The sequence below is a fragment of the Pongo pygmaeus genome, chromosome 21, assembly GCF_028885625.2.
Source record: "Pongo pygmaeus isolate AG05252 chromosome 21, NHGRI_mPonPyg2-v2.0_pri, whole genome shotgun sequence".
Lineage (NCBI taxonomy): Eukaryota > Metazoa > Chordata > Mammalia > Primates > Hominidae > Pongo > Pongo pygmaeus.
Window position 1 is genome coordinate 33,876,212 of NC_072394.2, and position 20,034 is coordinate 33,896,245.

General features: G+C 48.8%; 2 protein-coding genes across 4 annotated transcripts; one reads left to right on the plus strand and one right to left on the minus strand.

The window, feature by feature from the left end:
- Positions 1-3,121: 3,121 nt before the first annotated feature.
- On the minus strand, positions 3,122-18,702 carry DEFB124 (defensin beta 124). 3 transcript variants are annotated; one of them, XM_054466871.1, is made up of 3 exons: positions 9,247-9,746; positions 7,577-7,659; positions 3,122-3,314 (listed from the first exon to the last, which is right to left on the minus strand). In XM_054466871.1, the coding sequence occupies exons 2-3, from the start codon at positions 7,632-7,634 to the stop codon at positions 3,157-3,159; spliced, it is 216 nt and encodes a 71-aa protein (XP_054322846.1). In that variant the 5' UTR covers positions 7,635-7,659; positions 9,247-9,746; the 3' UTR covers positions 3,122-3,156. The 3 variants fall into 3 exon arrangements, with proteins under 3 accessions (XP_054322846.1, XP_054322845.1, XP_063515178.1); XM_054466870.2 differs by lacking the exon at positions 9,247-9,746 and adding an exon at positions 18,664-18,702 and having other exon boundaries at positions 3,150-3,314; XM_063659108.1 differs by lacking the exon at positions 9,247-9,746 and adding an exon at positions 10,302-10,362 and having other exon boundaries at positions 3,150-3,314.
- REM1 (RRAD and GEM like GTPase 1) lies at positions 9,888-19,456 on the plus strand. Its single transcript, XM_054466867.1, has 5 exons — positions 9,888-9,985; positions 10,846-11,402; positions 12,453-12,535; positions 16,849-17,050; positions 18,722-19,456. Exons 2-5 carry the CDS (start codon positions 11,063-11,065, stop codon positions 18,991-18,993), a joined length of 897 nt encoding a protein of 298 aa, XP_054322842.1. The 5' UTR covers positions 9,888-9,985; positions 10,846-11,062; the 3' UTR covers positions 18,994-19,456.
- The last annotated feature ends 578 nt before the right edge of the window (positions 19,457-20,034 follow it).

Here is a 20,034-nt window from a genome sequence, read left to right on the forward strand (position 1 = left end):
CTTCCCTGTGACCCCAAATGTGTCCACCTGATCAGCAGGAGAAGCCCCTCTCATAGAAGAGTCTCTGATGCGTGTGAAAATGCCTTAAAGAAATATATATAAGAATATATATATATCAAAATACTAACAGGAATTATGAAAGACAGGTGAATATTTTGAGGCTTATCTATACTATACTTTCTTAGTTTTCGACACTTATTTTATTTATTTTGTTTTATTATTATTATTATTATTTTTTTTTTTTTTGACATGGAGTCTCACTCTGTCACCCAGGCTGGAGTGCAGTGGCACAATCTCGGCTCACTGAAACCTCCACCTCCCAGGTTCAAGCGATTCTCCTGCCTCAGCCTCCCGAGTAGCTGGGATTACAAGCATGCACCACCATGCCCGGCTATTTTTCATATTTTTAGCAGAGACATGGTTTCACCATGTTGGCCAGGCTGGTCTTGAACTCCTGACCTCAAGCAATCCATCCACCTCAGCCTCCTAAAGTGCTGGGATTACAGGCATGAGCCACCGTGCCTGGCCTCCATACGTATTTTAAACACGCTACTCAAGTTATAAAAACTAGAAGTGACTTAAAATTTTTCAGGAGGAATTTTAGTGTTAAAAATATTGTTTTGGAAGACTAAGCACATACATAAATTTTTATGATATATTGATCAGTTAAAAAACCAGAGCACAAAATATCTACAGCTTGATTCCATTTTATTTTTGTCACATTTTACATTTTTCTTTATTTCTGGGTATTTCTTTTTTTTTTTTTTTTTTTTTTTTTTTTGAGACAGAGTCTTGTTCTGTTGCCCAGGCTGGAGTGCAGTGGTGTGATCTCAGCTCACTGCAACCGCCACCTCCCGGGTTCAAGTGATTCTCCCGCCTCAGCCTCCCAAGTAGCTGGGATTACAGGCGTGCGCCACCATGCTAGCTAATTTTTGTATTTTTAGTAGAGGCAGGATTTTGCCATGTTGACCAGGCTGGTCTTGAACTCCTGACCTCAAGTGAGCCTCTTGCCTCGGCCTCCCAAAGTGCTGGGATTATACAAGTGAGCCACCACAGCCGGCCTATTTCTGGGTATTTCTGTATAGTGAAAATACTAATGATTTTAGTTTTCTTATTTGTGCTTCTCTGTTTACATGTTTTCCAATGAACATGTGTTACTTTTACAATTAGAATAAAAAATGTTATTTTTAAAGTACAAATAAGAATGACTCTGGAGTCTGGCACAGTGGCTCATGCCTGTAATCCCAACACTTTGGGAGGCCGAGGCAGGAGGATTGCTTGAGGCCAGGAGTTCAAGACCAGCCTGGGCAACATAGCAAGACTCTGTGTCTACAAAAAATACAAAATTTAGCCAGGCATGGTGGTGCACGCCTACAGTCCCAGCTACTGGGAAGGCTGAGGTGGGAGGACTGCTTGAGCCTGGGAGTTCAGGGCTGCAGTGAGCCATGATTGCACCACTGCATTCCAGCCTGGGCAACAGAGCAAAACTGTCTCCAAAAAAAGACTGACTCTGGGAGACAAAATCAGGTGGCAGAGGATCAGGACAGAGTTCCAGCTCCACCACTTCCTAGGTTTATGACCTGGGCAACTTTCTTAGTTGCCTTATAGAGTCTTAGTTACCTTACAGAAAAGGCAAAGATAGGCCGGCTGTGGCAGCTCACACCTGTGATCCCAGCAACTTGGGAGGCCAAGGCAGGAGGATCACTTGAGCCCAGAAGTTCAGCCTGGGAAACATAGCAAGACCCCATGTTTTTTTGTTTGTTTGGTTTTTGTTTTTTGTTTTTGTTTTTAGCAAGACACCATCTCTACAAAACAAACAAACAAACAAACCAAAAACATATTAGCCAGGTATGGAGGCATACACTTATAGTCCTAGTTCCTCAGAGGCTGAGGCAGATTGCTTGAGCCCAGGAGTGTGAGGCTGCAGTAAGCTATATGATCTCCACTGTGCTCCAGCCTGGGCAACAGAGTGAGGACCTGTGTTAAAAAAGAAATGAGAGAGAGGAGAGAGAGAGAGAGGGAGGGAGGGAGGGAGGAAGGAAGGAAAGAAGGAAAGAAGGAAGGAAGGAAGGAAGGAAGGAAGGAAGGAAGGAAGGAAGGAGATAATAATATATAACTGTGGGAATTCAATGAGGTGGTATGAATAAAGCAATTGGTACTTTCTAAAGGATACTTATATATCATCATCTCAACCATTCAATGATTGGTTTGGCTTGAGTAGAACCTGTCCTCCAAAAAAGCACTTCTGAGCACCTATCCAGGTAACTTCCTTCTCTAGCATCCCAGAGCCACCAGGCTCACCTTGCACATCTCCAGTGTCAGGGGACTCCCTTCCTCCCAAAATTTCCCCATCACACTGTCCTGTCCTACCAGCATGTGGCTCCATTCCTTGACATGTCACTCGGGAACTATATGGCCTTCAACAAGTCACTTTCCCTCTCTGGGCTTGAGGGCCTCATCTGTGAGGTATTTTGGGGACTCTTCCACCCTAGAATCGGCTGGTCTCTTCGGCTTGTTGGGTGTATCCTAATGACTTAGGAAGCTGGATGTATGCTTAGATGAGGGTCTGTTTGAACACTGGGAGGAAAATGGCAGTTCATATGTGAAAATGGCAATTTAATTTTCAGAAAAGTATCTAGTCTGTTGGTCTTGGCTTCAGCCCGAAGTCATTAGGATACCCTATAAAGGAACATAGGAAAACCCTTTCACGCTCAGTGGGGCCTGCCTCTCAAGCCAAATGTGCCGTCTCATTCTGAATTCCAGAAGCTTATTATTGACTCTACTATAATTATTCACTGTTATTATCAACTATATTATTAACTCTTGTTATTATTAACTCCACCTTTCTTCTTGCATTTCTTCTATAAAGTGCTAATCTCCTGATATTATAATTAGTCCCATTTTATGGTTGAGGAGACTTTCAGAGGTTCAGTAATTTTTCCGGAGTTGGACAGAGAGAAAGTGACATGGCCAGGACCGGAACCATTTACAATGGTCATTAGCGCCCACTCTCCACAGGTCCCTCACCTCCCTCCACAGACCATTTCTCCCACATCCTAGACCTATCCCCCACCCCTGGGGGGAGAGGAGCACAGGCGAGCAAGCAGAAAGAAGAGACAACTGGCAGCCTGTGTTTTATTAGACAGCAAGAACCAGCTACTCATATTCATGCTTGGGGACCGGTGGAGGTTTCAACGCATAGGAGAGACAGCACAGGGACGCATCCGGGCACAGGTGCATGTAAGTTTCTTGCCTTGTGCAGTAAGTTCGGCAGGCCCCTTGACCCTTCCAGCACCGTTTGAATTCACTTCTCCCTAAGCAGAGGAAGACCACAGGTCACAGAGCAGCCCATGGGTCACACGTTAGACCACTGGTCACAAGTTAGGCCACAGATTCACTAACACTGGTCACAAGTTAGCTCTCTGGTCATCTGTTAGATCACTAGTCATAGATGAAAGTACTGATTACAAGTTAGGTTAGACCACATGTCATAGGTTAGACCATTAGTTACAAATTAGAGACTAAGGCCAGGAGCGGTGGCTCACGCCTATAATCCCAGCACTTTGGGAGGCTGAGGCAGGCAGATCATCTGAGGTCAGGAGTTTGAGACCAGCCTGGCCAACATGACAAAACCCCTTCTCTACCAAAAATACAAAAATTAGCTGGGTGTGGTGGCAGGTGCCTTTAGTCCCAGCTACACGGGAGACTGAGGCAGGAGAATCACTCGAACCCAGGAGGAGGAGATTGCAGTGAGCTGAGATTGTACCACTGCACTCCAGACTGGGCAACAGAGGGAGACTCCATCTCAAATAAATAAACAGAAACTAATTTCTTGTCCAGGTAAAGCCACACACCAGGTACACGTAAGCACTTTTCATAACAACACTATACGATTATAGTTAGTCTTATTACAATCCCTGCTATACAGGTAAGGAAACTGAGGCTCAGTGAGGTTAATAACCTTATCCAGCTGGGCACAGTGGCTCATGCCTATAATCCCAGCACTTTGGGAGGCTGAGGCAGGCGGATCACCTGGGGTCAGGAGTTCGAGACCAGCCTGGCCAACATGGCAAAACCCCATCTCTACTAGAAATATAAAAATTAGCCGGGCCTGGTGGCAGGCACCTGTAATCTCAGCCACTCGGGGGGCTGAGACAGGAGAATCGCTTGAACCCGGAAGGCGGAGGCTGCAGTGAGGCAAGATCGTGCCACTGCACTGCAGCCTTGGCAACAAACTAAGACTCCATCTCAAAAAGAATATATATATATATAAAATAACCTTATCCAAAGTCATACCACCATTGAGGAGCAGAACTAGGACCCAAACCCAAGCAATTCGGCTTCAGAGTCCACACCCATTACACAAACTGCCCCTGGCACATAGGGACTTGTTTAATGTTAGGTTTTAGTGAAGGAATTTCCAACCATAGGCCACGGAAAAGGTAAGGCTTTGGGGGAACAGGTCCTTTGCTCCCTCCAAGGGTCTTTGGTCACAACATGGGATGGAGCCTGTCCTTCATTTATTCACTCAATAAACGCGGAGCACTAGAAGTACTACAACGAACAATATGGCCATGGTCCCTGCTCTCAAGGAGCTTCCAGCATCAAGGAAGACAGTTAAAAAACAAGCATATAAATACAAGAAATAGATTCTGTGGTAACTGCCACACTGGAAATGATGGGGGTACTGTGATGGCCAGTTAGAACGCATGTGGGAAGTGAGGGGAGACTAGGACCACGTAGACAAGCTTGACTGTTAAATGGCATTTCTGGACATACAACCTCAGACTAGCAGAGAACAAGCAGGCCAGAAGAAATAGCACTGAGTGGGAGGTGGAGGGGAAAGACTTCCCTGCATCTCTCTGGATTAAAACACATCCCATGTAATCCTCAAATGATGCCTTAGGCATATCCACAGGTTTTATTCAACCCTGCCGAGCAGTCCACACTTCCATCTTACTAAGGTAGGGAACCTTAGAATGATACAGTGCTGGCCTCAAAATCTCCAAGAGGCAAAGAATCCACCCTCTGAAGACGGTGTGTAGTATAATCGCTAACAGTGTGGTGTGAACCCAGCTCAGACCTCCTGGGTCCAAATCCCAGCTCAGTCATTTCCCATTGAGTGACCTTGGCCTCGGTTCCTCACCTGTACAACTCTCCTTCAGAGCACAATTAAAGGATCACTTTAGCACAGTGCCTGGCACGTAGTAAATGCTCAATAAATAGGAGGCAAGATTATCAGCATGACAGCTTAGATTGCTGGAATAACCAGGACCCATTCTAGGTAAATCCTCTCACTTACCAGTAAAAGGAGGAATGAACTTGCCCAAGCTCCCATAGCCACTAAGTGGTGGGTCTGGAACCGGAACCCAAGACCCTAGCTCCCAGGTGAGGACACTTTCTATAATTTTTTTTTTTTTTTTTGAGACAGGATCTCACTCTGTTGCCCAGGCTGGAGTGAAGTAGTGCAATCTCGGCTCACTGTAGCCTCTACTTCCTAGGCTCAAGCAATCCTTCCACCTCAGCCTCCTAAATAGCTAGGACTACAGGTGCACACCACTATACCCAACTAATCTTTTCGTTTTTTGTAGAGATGGGGTCTCCCTATGTTGCCCATGCTGGTCTCGAAGTCCTGGGCTCAAGTGATCCTCCCGCCTTGGCCTCCCAAAGTGCTAGGATTTACAGGTATGAACCACCACACCCAGCCAAGAAATACTCTTAGCACACGATCGCATTTGAACTTCCCAATCACTCCAATATCCAGGAGCAGTTCCTTTCTCCTGCATGATCTGCACTCTCTTCCTCATATCTTTGACTCTGTCTCCCACCAATTTCCTTTGTGCTCCCTCCCCCAGCCACACCAACCTCCTTGCTGCTGTTCAAACACATCCATCACCCTGCCTTAGGGCCTTGGCCCTTGCTGCTCCCTCTGCCTGGAACGATCTTCCCTCATATTTTCACCTTATTCAGACCTCTATTCAAACCCACTTTATATAAAATAAGATCACTGGAATTTACTTCAAAATAATTCACGGGAGAGGAGAGGGAAGTGAATAACAAAACAGGATTGGTTCAAATTGGTAATTGTTGAGGTTGGGTGATGGGTAATAGGGGCTCTTTTTTTTCTTTTTCTTTTTCTTTTTTTTTTAAGACGGAGTCTCACTCTGTTGCCAGGCTGGAGAGCAGTGGCACAATCTCGGCTCACTGCAACCTCCGCCTCCCGGGTTCAAGTGATTCTCCTGCCTCAGCCTCCCGAGTAGCTGGGACTACAGGCGCCCACCACCATGCCCAACTAATTTTTTGTATTTTTAGTAGAGACGGGGTTTCACCATGTTGGCCAGGATGGTCTCCATCTCTTGACCTCATGATCCACCCGCCTCACCCTCCCAAAGTGCTGGGATTACAGGCGTGAGCCACCGCGCCCAGCCGGGGTTCTTTATACTATTTATTTCTTATTTCTGGTTGAAATTTTCCTAAATACCAAAGTTTCTGGCTGGGCTCATGCCTGTAATCCCAGCACTTTGGGAGGCCAAAGCTGGAGAATTGCTTGAGGCCAAGAGTTTGAGACCAGCCTGAGCAACATAGTGAGGCCCCGTCTCTACAAAAATTTAAAAATCAAAGAAGTATCTTTTAAAAACTCATGCTGTTACAGTATTCTCTATTTCTGCATAAGTTTAAATTTTCCCATAATAAAAATGTTTAAAACTCACCTTGTTTATTTATGTTATTATCTCTACTTTCATGTATATGTGAAATTTTCCAAAATAGAAAGTTTTTAAAAAGAAAAAACTCTAGGCCGGGCGTGGTGGCTCATGTCTATAATCCTAGCAATTTGGGAGGCCGAGGCGGGTCGATCACCTGAGGTCAGGAGATCTAGACCAGCCTGACCAACATGGTGAAACCCCATCCCTACTAAAAATATAAAAATTAGCCAGGCATGGTGGCACGTGCCTGTAATCCCAGCTACTCGGGAGGCTGAGGCAGGAGAATCGCTTGAACCTGGGAGGCAGAGGTTGCAGTGAGCTGAGATCATGCCATTGCACCACAGCCTGAGCAGCAAGAATGAAATTCCGTCTCAAAAAGTAGAAAAAGAAACAAATCTTATTAGAGACCTTCTCTGTCCATCCTCATCAGCCTTCCCATCCCCACCCCCTCCATGCACACACCACTCTAACCCCTTCCCTTGCCTTTCCTCTTCTCAGCACTTACCACCACCCAACATATGTTTATCCGCTTATTTTCTATCTCCACCAACTAAAATGTCAGCTGCATGAAAGCAAGGAACTTCTTTTCTTTCACTGCTACATGTCTTTCACTGTTACAAGTCTTTCACTGTTACAATTTCACAACAATCATAAATGAATATTTATTGAGAGAATCCCATTTTATAGATTAGGAAACTGAGGTGCAGGCTGATTTAGCAACTTGCTCTAAGTTGCCCACCAAGTCAGTGGTGGGGCCAGAACTTAAATGCTGATAGAGGCCCCTCTGTCCTCCAGGACCTGAGAGTCTAGTCCTCATTTTTACAAGCACGCACGTGCATACACACACACACACATGCACACGATGTTGTTACCTGGTGGCACATGACCCAGAACCAGGAGAGCCACAAGGAACAGAAGCAGCTGTGTCATGGCCACAGGGCTCCTGGGGAGGCTGCTGGAGAGAACACAAGAGGAGAGACCCGAGCATGCTGAGCCTCGCTGCTTCCAGCCCAGCCTTTATTGAGCTGCAGATGAAGGCAGTGCTGTGGGCAGCAGGCCTAAGTGGGAGTATAAGGCCATGTGGTCCCCAGGCTGCTTGGGATCTTAGCCAACTACGTGGGAACTGGTCAGCCACACCCTCCAGAGCCTGTTGAGCTCGGAAGCTGGGGGTAGAATTTTCTGAGGCAGTGTCTAGGGTCAGAAATTAGACATCTTCCCCACCTAAGAGAGTGGAAAAAGTCTGGACTTAAGAGAGACCTCATTCAATCCCCGCATCTCCCCCTAACTGCTGTGAGACATCAGGCAAGTCACTTAACCTCTCTGAGCCTCAGGCTGTTGTCTGTGAAATGACGACAAGCATCTCTTACAAGGCCAAGTGACCAGCATGTATGTAGGCCTACTCTAAAATGGGAAAAGTAATAGTACCCATGTCATAGAGAGTAATAGCTACCCATCTCATTTAGGGGACTAAATGAAGTAATACACTGCCTCCTATAGTGTGGTTCCCCCAGCAAGCAGCAGCAACACCTGGGACGTGTTAGAAATGCCAGTTCTTTAGCCCTACCCCAAACCTACTGAATTCACCTCTTCCTAAGCAGAGGAAGACCACAGGTCACAGAGCAGCCCATGGGTCACAGGTTAGACCACTGGTCACAAGTTAGACCACAGATTCACTAACACTGGTCACAAGTTAGCTCTCTGGTCATTTGTTAGATCACTAGTCATAGATGAGAGTATGGGTTTGTTAAGCAAAATGTGGCTTAACAAGCCCTCCAAGTGATTCTAACACACTGCCAAAGTTTGAGAACCCCTGAGATAATATTCGTGCAGAGCTTAGAACAGTGTCTGGTACACAGGAATCTAAGTTGCATCATGAAAGATGAGTAGGGGAAAAGGTATCCTGGGCAGAAAGAACAGAATGTGCCTAAAAGAGTGGTGCATGAGCCAAGCAAGGGTTTTCCTGGGAGGAGAGGTTGAAATGATTCTGCAGAGAATATGATGGGGCTTGAATGCCAAGTTCAGACTTTTGTATTATAGACAACCAAAAGTTTTTTAGCAAGAGTGTAAGCTGTTCAGATTATAGTTTTAAATAAAGAAACTGAAACCCAAAGAGGGAAGTTGACTTGCCTAAGGTCACACAGCAATTGTGCTGCAGAGATGGAAGAGCCAAGTCACCTCACTCCCAGACAATGAAGGGTGCTGCACCACTCATGGCCCATCATGCAAATTAGAAAGGTAAGCTTAGAGGGCCAAGCCACGGAAGGAAGCCAGGCACGAGGGGGTTCTGCATCAGCTCCAAGACTTGTGGGGGCTGAGCCAGTCTGTTCAGCTGCTGTGGGAGTTATTCCAAGCTGAACACCTGAATCCCCTCAGCCATGACAATGAGCCCCACCCACAGGTGCAGCCTGGTCTCCGTGGGCTCCACACATGTACACACCCCAATTTCTCAAGACCTAAAGGGAGGCACCCCAGTCAAAGAGTCTGGATCCTGGCCCCTTGGATGGCCGACGTCACCAACGATCTCTTTCCTCCTCCTCCATACCTAGGAGCACTTTTTTTTAAGCCATGAGTGATAGAAACAGTAGACAGAATGGCAGAGACCTCAGGCCCAGGCCCAGCTAAGCCTCAGTTGGTGAATGAATGAATGATGCCAAAATAAGATTTTCAGAATTCTTCAGTGCAGACTTCCTGAGCTCTCTCTTCCTCCAAGCCACCTCCCAAAATTAATTCTTCATCCAGAGCAGAGTTTCTTAAAGTGAGGTCAGTGAACCGTCTGCATCAGGATCACTTGGGGCACTTGTTTAAAACGCAGATTCCCGAACCCCTCTCCCAGCACTGTGGAATCCGCCTCACTTGGAAGGTGGGACCTGAAAATTTAGCAAGTTCCCCAAGTGGTTTTTCTGGAGGCTAATGTGTTGGTGCATCCCCTTGATGGAGTGGACAGATGTGGACGCAGATGGAGCTCCAGACCCAGGAATCCAGAGCCCCCATCCTTCCTTTCTCGTCTGCCACCCTCACCCGGTGCGTAGGGCTGGCAGAAGCGGGTCAGCTGAGCTCTGCACTTTCAGAAAAGTCACAGAGCGGCCAGGGCCTTGGGGCGGGGACCCCGGGGCTGCCCTAATGGGGCGGGGCTGGATGGGGCGGGGTCGCGGCTCCTCCCCGGGCCGAGGCGGCGAGGGGAGGGGAACTGGCCTGAGGGGCTGCGCGCGGAGGCGGGTGGTACAGCCTGGAGCATCCAGCCGCTGGAGCTGCGAGGGACCCTGGACCCCTCCCACGCCGAGGTAAAGCCCTGCGCTACGCGCCGCCAACTTGCTCAAGTTGGAGCAGAGTTCGCCAGGCGATTGAAGGGGGATTCGGCAGCGTTGGCAGGAATAGGGGGGCTTCGAAACCGCGTCCCGAGGGTGAGGGTCTTCAGACCTGGGACCCGGAGAGCTGGATAGCCCTGGACAAAGACCCCTCCAACCCCAGGATGGGGGATTCACACCCGGGATGCCGGCTGAGAAAGCTCGGACCCAGACTCCAGGAATGGCACAGCGTTCCCAGGCCCTGTGGTCTGCCCTCCCCGTCCCCTGCCAGGACCCTGTCCTGTCACCTAACCTGGGGCCTGACCGGCGGCAGCTCCCGTCCCCAAAAGCAGTTGAAAGCCGTAGCGCCAGCCGCTCCTGAATTTTTCACACAGGGGGCGGGTCAGACACGCGGTTCCCATGGCACTAGGGCACTCGGGTTACAGTCGGGTTACCCCCATACCCCGCTCGCGCTTCTGGAGTGCCAACCCGCCCTCCTGCCTCTTCCTCCTCAGACCCCGTGAAATTGGGCATCGAAAGTTAAGTAGCCCCTACCCTTGGGGGAGACCTGAAACTGCACTCCCAACCCAGAAGCTGTGAAAGAGACCGGTGGGGAAGGGGAGGAAGGGGACAATTCAGATGCCTTTCAGAGCCAGGGCCTCATGTTCTGTGAGAAGGGCAGGTCCGTGTACACGGAATGGGGAGTGTGCATGTGAAGACATCCCACCTCACTACTGCCCCTCCACCTGCCTGTCTGTCATCAGGAGTAGATCATCCTTAAGACAAGGGAATGGCCTCTGGGTGTGCATGTCTGTGTGCTCACAGCCTGCACACTCACTCCTTCCATCCGGTTCCAGGTTTACGCAGAGCCTGAGGCCAGAAAACCTAGGGACTTTCTGCCCCAAGAAGCTGAGGCACCTCCTACTGCCATCTGAAGAGGGGGATCTGGAAGAAGCCATCTCAAGCAGCTCATCAGGGAGCTATAGAAAGAAGCAGCTCAAAGCAATTGGCTGACAGCCAATTCCCCCTTCTTTCAGAAGGAAAGAAGGAAGAAGCAAACCCCCCCTACCAAAGATGACACTCAACACCGGGCAGGAAGCAAAGACCCCTCTGCACCGGCGAGCGAGCACCCCACTGCCCCTGTCCCGACGGGGCCGCCAGCCTGGCCTCCTGAGCACAGTACCTTCCACTCAATCCCAGCATCCCCGGCTGGGCCAATCAGCCTCCCTCAACCCTCCCACCCAGAAACCTTCACCTGCCCCAGATGATTGGTCTTCTGAATCCAGCGACTCTGAAGGCTCCTGGGAGGCTCTCTACCGTGTGGTGCTACTTGGAGATCCTGGAGTGGGGAAGACCAGCCTGGCCAGCCTCTTTGCAGGGAAGCAAGAGAGGGACCTCCATGAACAGCTGGGAGGTAGGGGCCATATGGGCTGGGCTGGGATGTGGCCAAAGGAGTGAAAGCCCTGTCACCAGGGACACAGGGCTGCCAAGAACAGTTGTACAAGTCATGCACTGTTCAACTCTAAGGGGCATCATTCACTTAGACTATGACATGCACGATGCCCCCCCGCCCTCCAAAGTTGTACAGGGCACAGCCTGCACAATGGTCAAGGGGAGGGAAATTCTTGAATAGAACAAGAATTTTGCCAACTTCCCATGAATGAGAAGTATATGATTCATTTCCATGTCATGCGGGTGGCAATTCTGAATTCCATGTCAAGAAATGGTGGACTTCCACCAAGGTCAGAAACTCCCCTCCCCGACTCCTCTAACTCTTAGATTCTCTCAGTCCCATAGACACCCATCCATGGTCACCATGATCTACAGCAAAACTAAGATCCTTTGCAGAAGGGTGACTCCCAGACCGCAAGTTCTGGGCCCTGGGTTGCTTTATTCCCAAGAACTGCTGTGAGCTGAGAGTGTCGGGGGCCCCAGGATGATGGGGTACAGGGAAGATAGAAGAGATGAAGGTAGGCCCCTGAAGGACTGGCCAAAAGGACATAGGGTGAGTGGGGGGAGGGGGTTGATTAAATGCAGAGAAAAGGTAGGGACATCTAGCCAGACTCCTCTCTAGTCTTGACTTCTCTCCCCCAGCCTCAAGAGTGAGAACCCATATGTGTTACAGATAGGGAGACTGAGGTCAAGAGAGGATAACGTGACCTGCCTGAAGCATGCACTAAGTCAGAGACAGAGCAGGCCTGGGAGAATTCCTAGCCCAACTTTAACCCACCACCCCACCTTCATTCAATCAATCAAATCTTTCTGGCACCTACTATGCGCCAGGTACTATGGCAGCTGGGGAGACATGGGTTCCTACCAGGAGAGACAGGCATCAAACAAGTGTGATAAGCGCTTCCGAGGACAAGTGGAGGGGGCGATGTGACCAGAAATGGGGGATAGGGAACACCACACTCTCTCAGGCTTGCCCCTCCTCCCTGAGATCCAGCTCTTCCCTCGGTTGCAGAAGATGTATATGAGAGGACCCTCACAGTGGATGGAGAAGACACCACACTGGTGGTCGTGGACACCTGGGAGGCCGAGAAACTGGTATGGCACTGCAAGCAGAATTTGGGAAGAGGGGTGCTGAGCCTAATACTAGACTCCTTCCTGTCCCCTCCTGGGACACTACAGATCAGGTGTAAGCAAGAGCCATCCTCAGCACCCTCCCCCAAAACCCACAGCTCCTAAGCAGTCTTTCCAATCCCAAACAGAAGACCCTTATGACCCTGACCCCTTTTCTCACTCCACAATCCCCTCCTAGCAGCCATCTCAGAATGTACTTCTCCCCCTGCAGATCTCCCCATCATTATTTCCACCCTCGTCCCACCCCTCCCACCCACATTGTGCAGAAGGAATGCTGGATTTGGCCCCAAAGTACCTAAGGCTGAATCCCCTTTCTTTTTCTTACTAGTTGTGTAGTTTTGTGCAATTGACTTAACCACCCCGAGCTTCAGTTTTCTCAACTGATAAATGGGTTAACCATTCCTGCCTTCCTCATCAGCTAGTTTTTTAAAGTTCTTATGCAATTTCAGAGGTAAGCCCAGTTTAAAGCATGAAAAACTGCTGAATGGGGTGAAGAATTGTAAACGATAACTCTTAGTAATTATGACTCAGTAGCTAGAGAAAAAGGAAATCAGAGCAGGAAGAGAGCAGTAGGCAGGAACATGTCCCTGTTATGATTTTATCTTGTTTATGTTTTCTTTTCTTTTGCTACATGGGTAATACATGCTCATTGTAGAACTCTGAGGAAAAACACCTAAGCAAAGAGAAGGATCTAAAATCACCTGGGATCCCATCTCTCTAAGGGATAGGCTGCTCAAAAACTAAATGGTGAGTCTTCTGATTCCCATCCTACTGATGAGGAAACCAAAGACCAGAGCGGTTAAATAATAATAATAATGTGTCCAAAGCTCTCAAATAGCAAGTGAGATTCAAACCCAGATCTACAAAATCTTTGTAGATCTTATTCTTTTTTTTTTTTTTTTTAGACAGAGTTTCACTCTTGTTGCCCAGGCTGGAGTGCAGTGGCGCCATCTCAGCTCACTGCAACCTCCGCCTCCCAGGTTCAAGCGATTCTCCTGCCTCAGCCTCCCAAGTAGCTGGGATTACAAGCACCTGTCACCACGCCCAGCTAATTTTTGTATTTTTAGTAGAGACAGGGTTTCATCATGTTGGTCAGGATAGTCTCGAACTACTAACTTCAGATGATCCACCCGCCTCGGCCTCCCAAAGTGCTGGGATTACAGGCATGAGCCACCATGCCCGGCTGAGGCTGTATTCTTATGCATTAGGACTGCATAAGAGTCCTCGTCTTATGACTGTCCTCCCCCTCAAGAGCATCACCTTCTGAACCTTCAGCTGAGGTTTCAGTCATTTGCTCATTCATTCATTCAGAAATACTTGCTGGGTGTCTATCATGGACCAGGAACTTGGAGACACAGAGATGAATAAGGCAGACAGGCCCTCTGGCCTCGTGGACCTCACAGGCTGGTGAGAGGGTCTACTTTTCATATGCAGCTGAGAATGCTATGGGGCAGTGTCCAGCAAGTTAAGATGGGTGATCAGACTGGGAGTCTCACTCAGGAGACAGCGGAGAAAGGATACTAGACTAGAAGGCGGGAACTAGAACTCCACACCCAGCTTGCTTTCGCCTTGAGAACATTTTCTCCCCTTTTCTGGCCTTTTATTTTCCAATCAGCAAAATTAGGAAACTGAACCGGTTTCCCTGATCGGTGACTATGAAGAGAGGTCTCAAAGAGGGTCCAAGCTGTAGCAGCATTATTGAAATAAGTATCCATCCATTCCATCTGTGAGCAACATGGTACTCTGATATCAGAGAGGCTGAATCTGACAGAATTGGGTGGGCCTTAGGACCTTAGTGTACCAAGTTGGCTGACCATCAGGGCCACTTGGAGTGTATTAAAAATCAAATTATCAGCTGGGCGCCTTGGCTCATGTCTGTAATCCCAGCACTTTGGGAGGCCGAGGTGGGCGGATCACCTGAGGTAGGGAGTTTGAGACCAGCCTGACCAACATGGAGAAACCCCATCTCTACTAAAAACACAAAATTAGCCAGGTGTGGTGGTGCATGCCTGTAATCCCAGCTACTCAGGAGGCTAAGGCAGGAGAATCACTTGAACCTGGGAAGCGGAGTTTGCGGTGAGCAGAGATCATGCCATTGCACTCTAGCCTAGACAACAAGAGGGAAACTCTGTCTCAAAAAAAATAAATAAATAAGTAATAAAAATCAAATTATCAGGCCTCACCCTGGCCCTCGCCCTCAGCCTGGGCAACAGAGCGAGACTCCATCTCAATAAAGATCGATCGATCGATAGATAGATAGATAGATACTAGAGCCCCACTTTTAGAGCTTCTTATTCTTTTTTTTCTTTTCTTTTTTTTTTTTTTTTTTTTGAGATGGAGTCTCGCCCTGTCACCTAGGCTGGAGTGCAGTGTCGTGATCTCAGCTCACTGCAACCTCTGCCTCCCAGGTTCAAGCTATTCTTCTGCTTCAGCCTCCCGAGTAGCTGTGACTACAGGCACCCACCACCACGCCCAGCTATTTTTGTATTTTTAGTAGAGACAGGGTTTCACCACGTTAGCCAGGCTGGTCTCAAACTCCTGACCTCACGTGATCTGCCCACCTCAGCCTCCCAAAGTGCTGGGATTACAAGCATAAGCCACCACGCCCAGCTGAGAATCTATATTTTTAATCACACTCCCAATGAGTTCATACCAACAAATCCATGCACCAACTGGCTTTTGTGATCTTGACATACAGCAAATCCTCCAAAAATATTTGTGCAATGAATGAATGAATGGTCAAGACTCACTTTCTCATTCTAGAGATGGGGAAAACTAAGACCCAAAGGAAGAAACCTGTCCATATTCAAGGTTGAGAACCCACATCTGTCTATCTCACCCTAAGGTTATTTGGCCTGGGAAATGATCACTATGGCTGTTGAGAACTTACCCCCCTTTGACAATGACATTGACCACGAATCTGATGCTTTCCTATTCATCACCAAATTCCCATTTGGTTATCAGAAAATTTCTGGCTTCTGACCGAGCACGGTGGCTCACGCCTGTAATCCCAGCACTTTGGGAGGCCGAGGTGGGTGGATCACCTGAGGTCAGGAGTTTGAGACCAGCCTGGCCAACATCGTGAAACCCCGTCTCTACTAAAAACACAAAAATTAGCCGGGCATTGTGGCAGGCGCCTGTCATCCCAGCTACTCAGGAAGCCGAGGCAGGAGAATCACTTGAACCTGGGAGGCGGAGGTTGCAGTAAGCCAAGATCATGCCACTGCACTCCAGCCTGGGAGACAGAGTAGGACTCCATCTCAAAAAAAAGAAAAATGAAAGAAAATTTCTGGCTTCTTCACTACCTCACAACCACACTCAGTCTTTCTCACTTCAGGCCTTAGCTCTGACTGTTCCCCTTTGTCTGGAATCTCTTCTCTTCTGCTTGGCCTCCCCCTCCTTTCTAACCCCATTCACCAGTCCCCTGTGAAGCCCTCGAATACTCTGCCAGGTGCGGCTGTTCTGGCCTCCCCACCCCACTCCTCTAGTCACTTACACATGCCTCTTACTGGTACTTTCACACTACACTATAACTCCCATTTCCATAAGCTCTCTTCCAGACCATGAGCTTTTGGAGGGCAAAAACCATGTCTTATTCAACACTTATAAAGTTACTACCCAGGTAGTCCAGTCTTGGAGGGCTGTCCCTAACAAAAGATCACCATCCGAAATATCAAAAGCACTGCAGTTCTTTCTTTTTCTTGGTCAAACAACTTGAAAGGACTCCACTTCTTAAAGTGCCCCTTGCCTCTCTCATCCCCTTGTGAACTTACACTTTACAGTTGCTCCTTCACCTCCGTCTTCAAAACTGTCCCAAAAAATGCCTTCCCCCTAAAGTCAGCCTCCTGTCCTCACTTCTCTGTCTTTTTTCTCTTCATTCTGGATTTCACCAGGCATAAAGAACCATCTGGCAAGGCTAAACCCTCCTCAGAAACAAGACAAAAGAGCTAAACAGGTCAAGGCAGAACCCTCTTTAGCAGGAACAGGAACCAAGTAAATTTTGCCTCCACTACCCAGCCTGCAAAAGTATCAGTGAGTGAGAGAATTCTGTGAGGTAGTGTTATTAGCCTAAATTTTTAAGCAGAGAAACTGAGGCTCAGAAAGGATCACCAATTTTCCCAGGGTGACACAGGGAATTATAGCAGAAGTTGTCCCCCACACCTGTCCAAACTATAAACCTCAAGCCCCATCCCACCCATTAGACCATCCCAGCTCCACCTTCCTCAGCCAGGGCCTAGATACCCTCTGAGGATGGGCCTTGGGTCCCTCTCCCGCAGGATAAAAGCTGGAGCCAGGAGTCATGCCTGCAGGGGGGCAGTGCCTATGTCATCGTATACTCCATCGCAGACCGAGGCAGCTTTGAGAGTGCCTCTGAGCTCCGCATCCAGCTGCGGCGCACCCATCAGGCAGACCATGTGCCCATCATCCTCGTGGGCAACAAGGCGGACTTGGCCCGCTGCCGAGAAGTCTCTGTGGAAGGTGAGCCCTCCATCCCACCCCCTCCTCTTCGCCTGGGCCCCACTGTCATGGCTGCTCCTCCAGCGCTCTTCATCTCACTGACTGTCCCTGCCAAGCTGCCCCTACCCTGCAGCCACTTGCCTAAGCCTGCAAGCTAGGAACTATTCTTGCCTCCCACTCACCACCCCCAAACCAGTCCCCAAGTCCTGTCAGGCCACCTCCATTAATCCCACATTCCCTTCCCTCTCTGCCTACAGTCTCTGTGCTATCCTGGCATCTCCACCTTCTCCAGTCCTCCTGCTTCTCAATTATTCCTCCTTGCCACCTGCCAGAATTTTCCAAGACCAGAGCTGAATTTGCACTTCTCAAAAATTCCTGTATGTGGTGGGGCATGGTGGCTCACAACTATAATCCTAGCACTTTGGGCGGCCAAGGCGGGAAGACTTGCTTGAGCCCAGGAGTTTGAGACCAGCTTTGGCAACACAGCAAGACCCTCTCTCTACAAAAAAGAAATAATAATTTTAACTCTTTTTTTAAAAAAATTCTGGCCAGGCCCAGTGGCTCACGCCTGTAATCCCAGCACTTTGGAAGACTGAGGCAAATGGGTCACTTGAGGTCAGGAGTTCAAGACCAACCTGGCCAACATGGTGAAACCCCATCTCTACTAAAAATACAAAAATTAGCCAGGCATGGTGGTGCACACCAGTAATACCAGCTACTTGGGCAGCTGATGCATGAGAATCACTTAAACCTAGGAGGCAGAGGCTGCAGTCAGCCAAGACCACGCCACTGCACTCCAGCCTGGGCCACAGAATGAGACTCTGTCTCAAAAAAAATAATAATAATAATTTCCTCTATGAGCTCCCCTAGCCCCTTAATCAGAGACACTTTATCCACCAGGATGATAGGCCCAGTGCCTACAGGCTTTTCAAGGGCTTACATTTGAGAACTGAAAAGAACCATTATTGGCTCCAAAATACAGTGAAAAAAAATTAGAAATTCAAATTTCGCAAAGCTTTGTCTGCAAAACATATTTTATCAACCAGCAACTACAAACCAAAACTTTAAATGTCATATATGGCTTGTATTTACAATGGGATGGGGACTATTTTAATAAGTTTGACATATCAGATAGGGCCCATAACAATTTTTAAATGGTCTTACTCACAGAGTAAAATCTAAAAAATGTGTAAACTAAGACCCAGAGAGGAAAAAGCCAGTTTCACAGTCACCAGCCCCTGAGGACTAACACTCGGGCCCAGTGGCATCCTGGAGGTGGAAGACCGTATGCTTTGTGAACAGACATCCAAAAAAAAAAAAAAAAAAAAAAACTGCAACATAAGCCCCAGGAGATTTTGTTAAAGCACAGATTTCCAGACCTCAACCCAAACCTACAGAATCAGAAACTCTGAGGGTGGGTCCAGGAATCTGCATTTAAACAAGCTCCTCCAGGTAATTCCAATCCACAGCAAATTAGACCCTTTACCTGGCATTCAATCTGACCCCTCCCTGACCCCAGCCTCTCTGTCTTCCCTCAAAGACCAGTTTGATTTATCTGAGTCCCCAGACAGCAGCACCAGGTATGGGCACAGGAAAAATTGCTTCCAATCGAGACTGAACACATCTCTTCCTACCTTTTTCTCCGCCTTCCGTTATGGCTCCACCACTCCTCGCCGGGCCCCGCCCCCTCAGAGGGCCGCGCCTGCGCTGTGGTGTTCGACTGTAAATTCATCGAGACATCCGCCACGCTGCAGCACAACGTGGCCGAGCTCTTCGAGGGCGTGGTGCGCCAACTGCGCTTGCGCCGCCGGGACAGTGCGGCCAAGGAACCCCCAGCACCCCGACGGCCGGCCAGCCTAGCCCAGCGCGCTCGTCGCTTCCTGGCACGCCTGACAGCCCGCAGCACACGCCGCCGGGCACTCAAGGCCCGCTCCAAGTCCTGCCACAATCTGGCCGTGCTCTGAAGCCGCCCGCCCTTCTGAGAGTTGGCGGGTCACTGAGGTGCATTCTGGGCTCCAGGGACGCCACTGCGGGGCAAAGGCGCCCTTACCTGGTGTCTGAATCATGGGTCTTGCTTGCCTGCTGCCCTGATGGCCTGAGCATCCCCCAGATCCAAGCCTGGGGGACCCCGGGAAAGCGATGGACAGGCAGACGATGGGGCCGAAGCCCCAAGCTGGGCACAAAGTAGTTTTTTACGTGGTGGGTGTCTTTTTGTAAAAAAATCTTCCTTGTCCCTGGGCTCTGGCCAACCCTCAGAAACCCTCACAATAAACCAGACCAGAAGGATGTCCCATCTGAATGCCCAGACCTCTCCGTCTCGGCGCTTCCAGGCATCTCCACCTACTGCCCTCCCATCTACACTTGACTGTAGAGTGGTTTGGCCTGCTGGCCTGGGCGTCAGGGCCCATCAATAAAGTACTTGGACCAATTTTGTGCGCAGGCCCTTCTCTCGACAGTGGATCACAACCACAGTTCCGTGACCAGCTACTTTCTCATTAACCCATTTTTTACGTTCTAGATTCACATGTCTGGAAGGACCTCAGTACTCATCCTGGCAATAGAATTGCTGGCGTTTGTTGGGAGCTGTGTACTAAGCTGTCACAACAATTAATCCTCCCAACACCTGGGAGAAGGGTTTACGATTAACCCCATTTTGCTCATTAGTAAACTGAGGCAGAGGACACCGAAGGCTCACCCAAGATCATACAGCTGCTATACGCGAAGTTGCCGGGATTCCAGCCCAGGCTTGTCAGACTCTAGTGACCAACATATCCATTGACCACTTTAAAGATGATACAGAACCCTATAGAATCTTGGCAAAACGAATTTAAAAACATAATTTCACATCCAATTTAAAGGAGGTTGGGGCAGGAGCTCTATGAAACTCAATCCATTAATCCCAGGGATGGACCCTAGTTTAATCCAACTCACTCATTTCACGAAGACAGAAACAAGCCTAGAGAGGGGAGGTGAGCATGCCAGAGTCACCCAGCCAGGGAGGACTA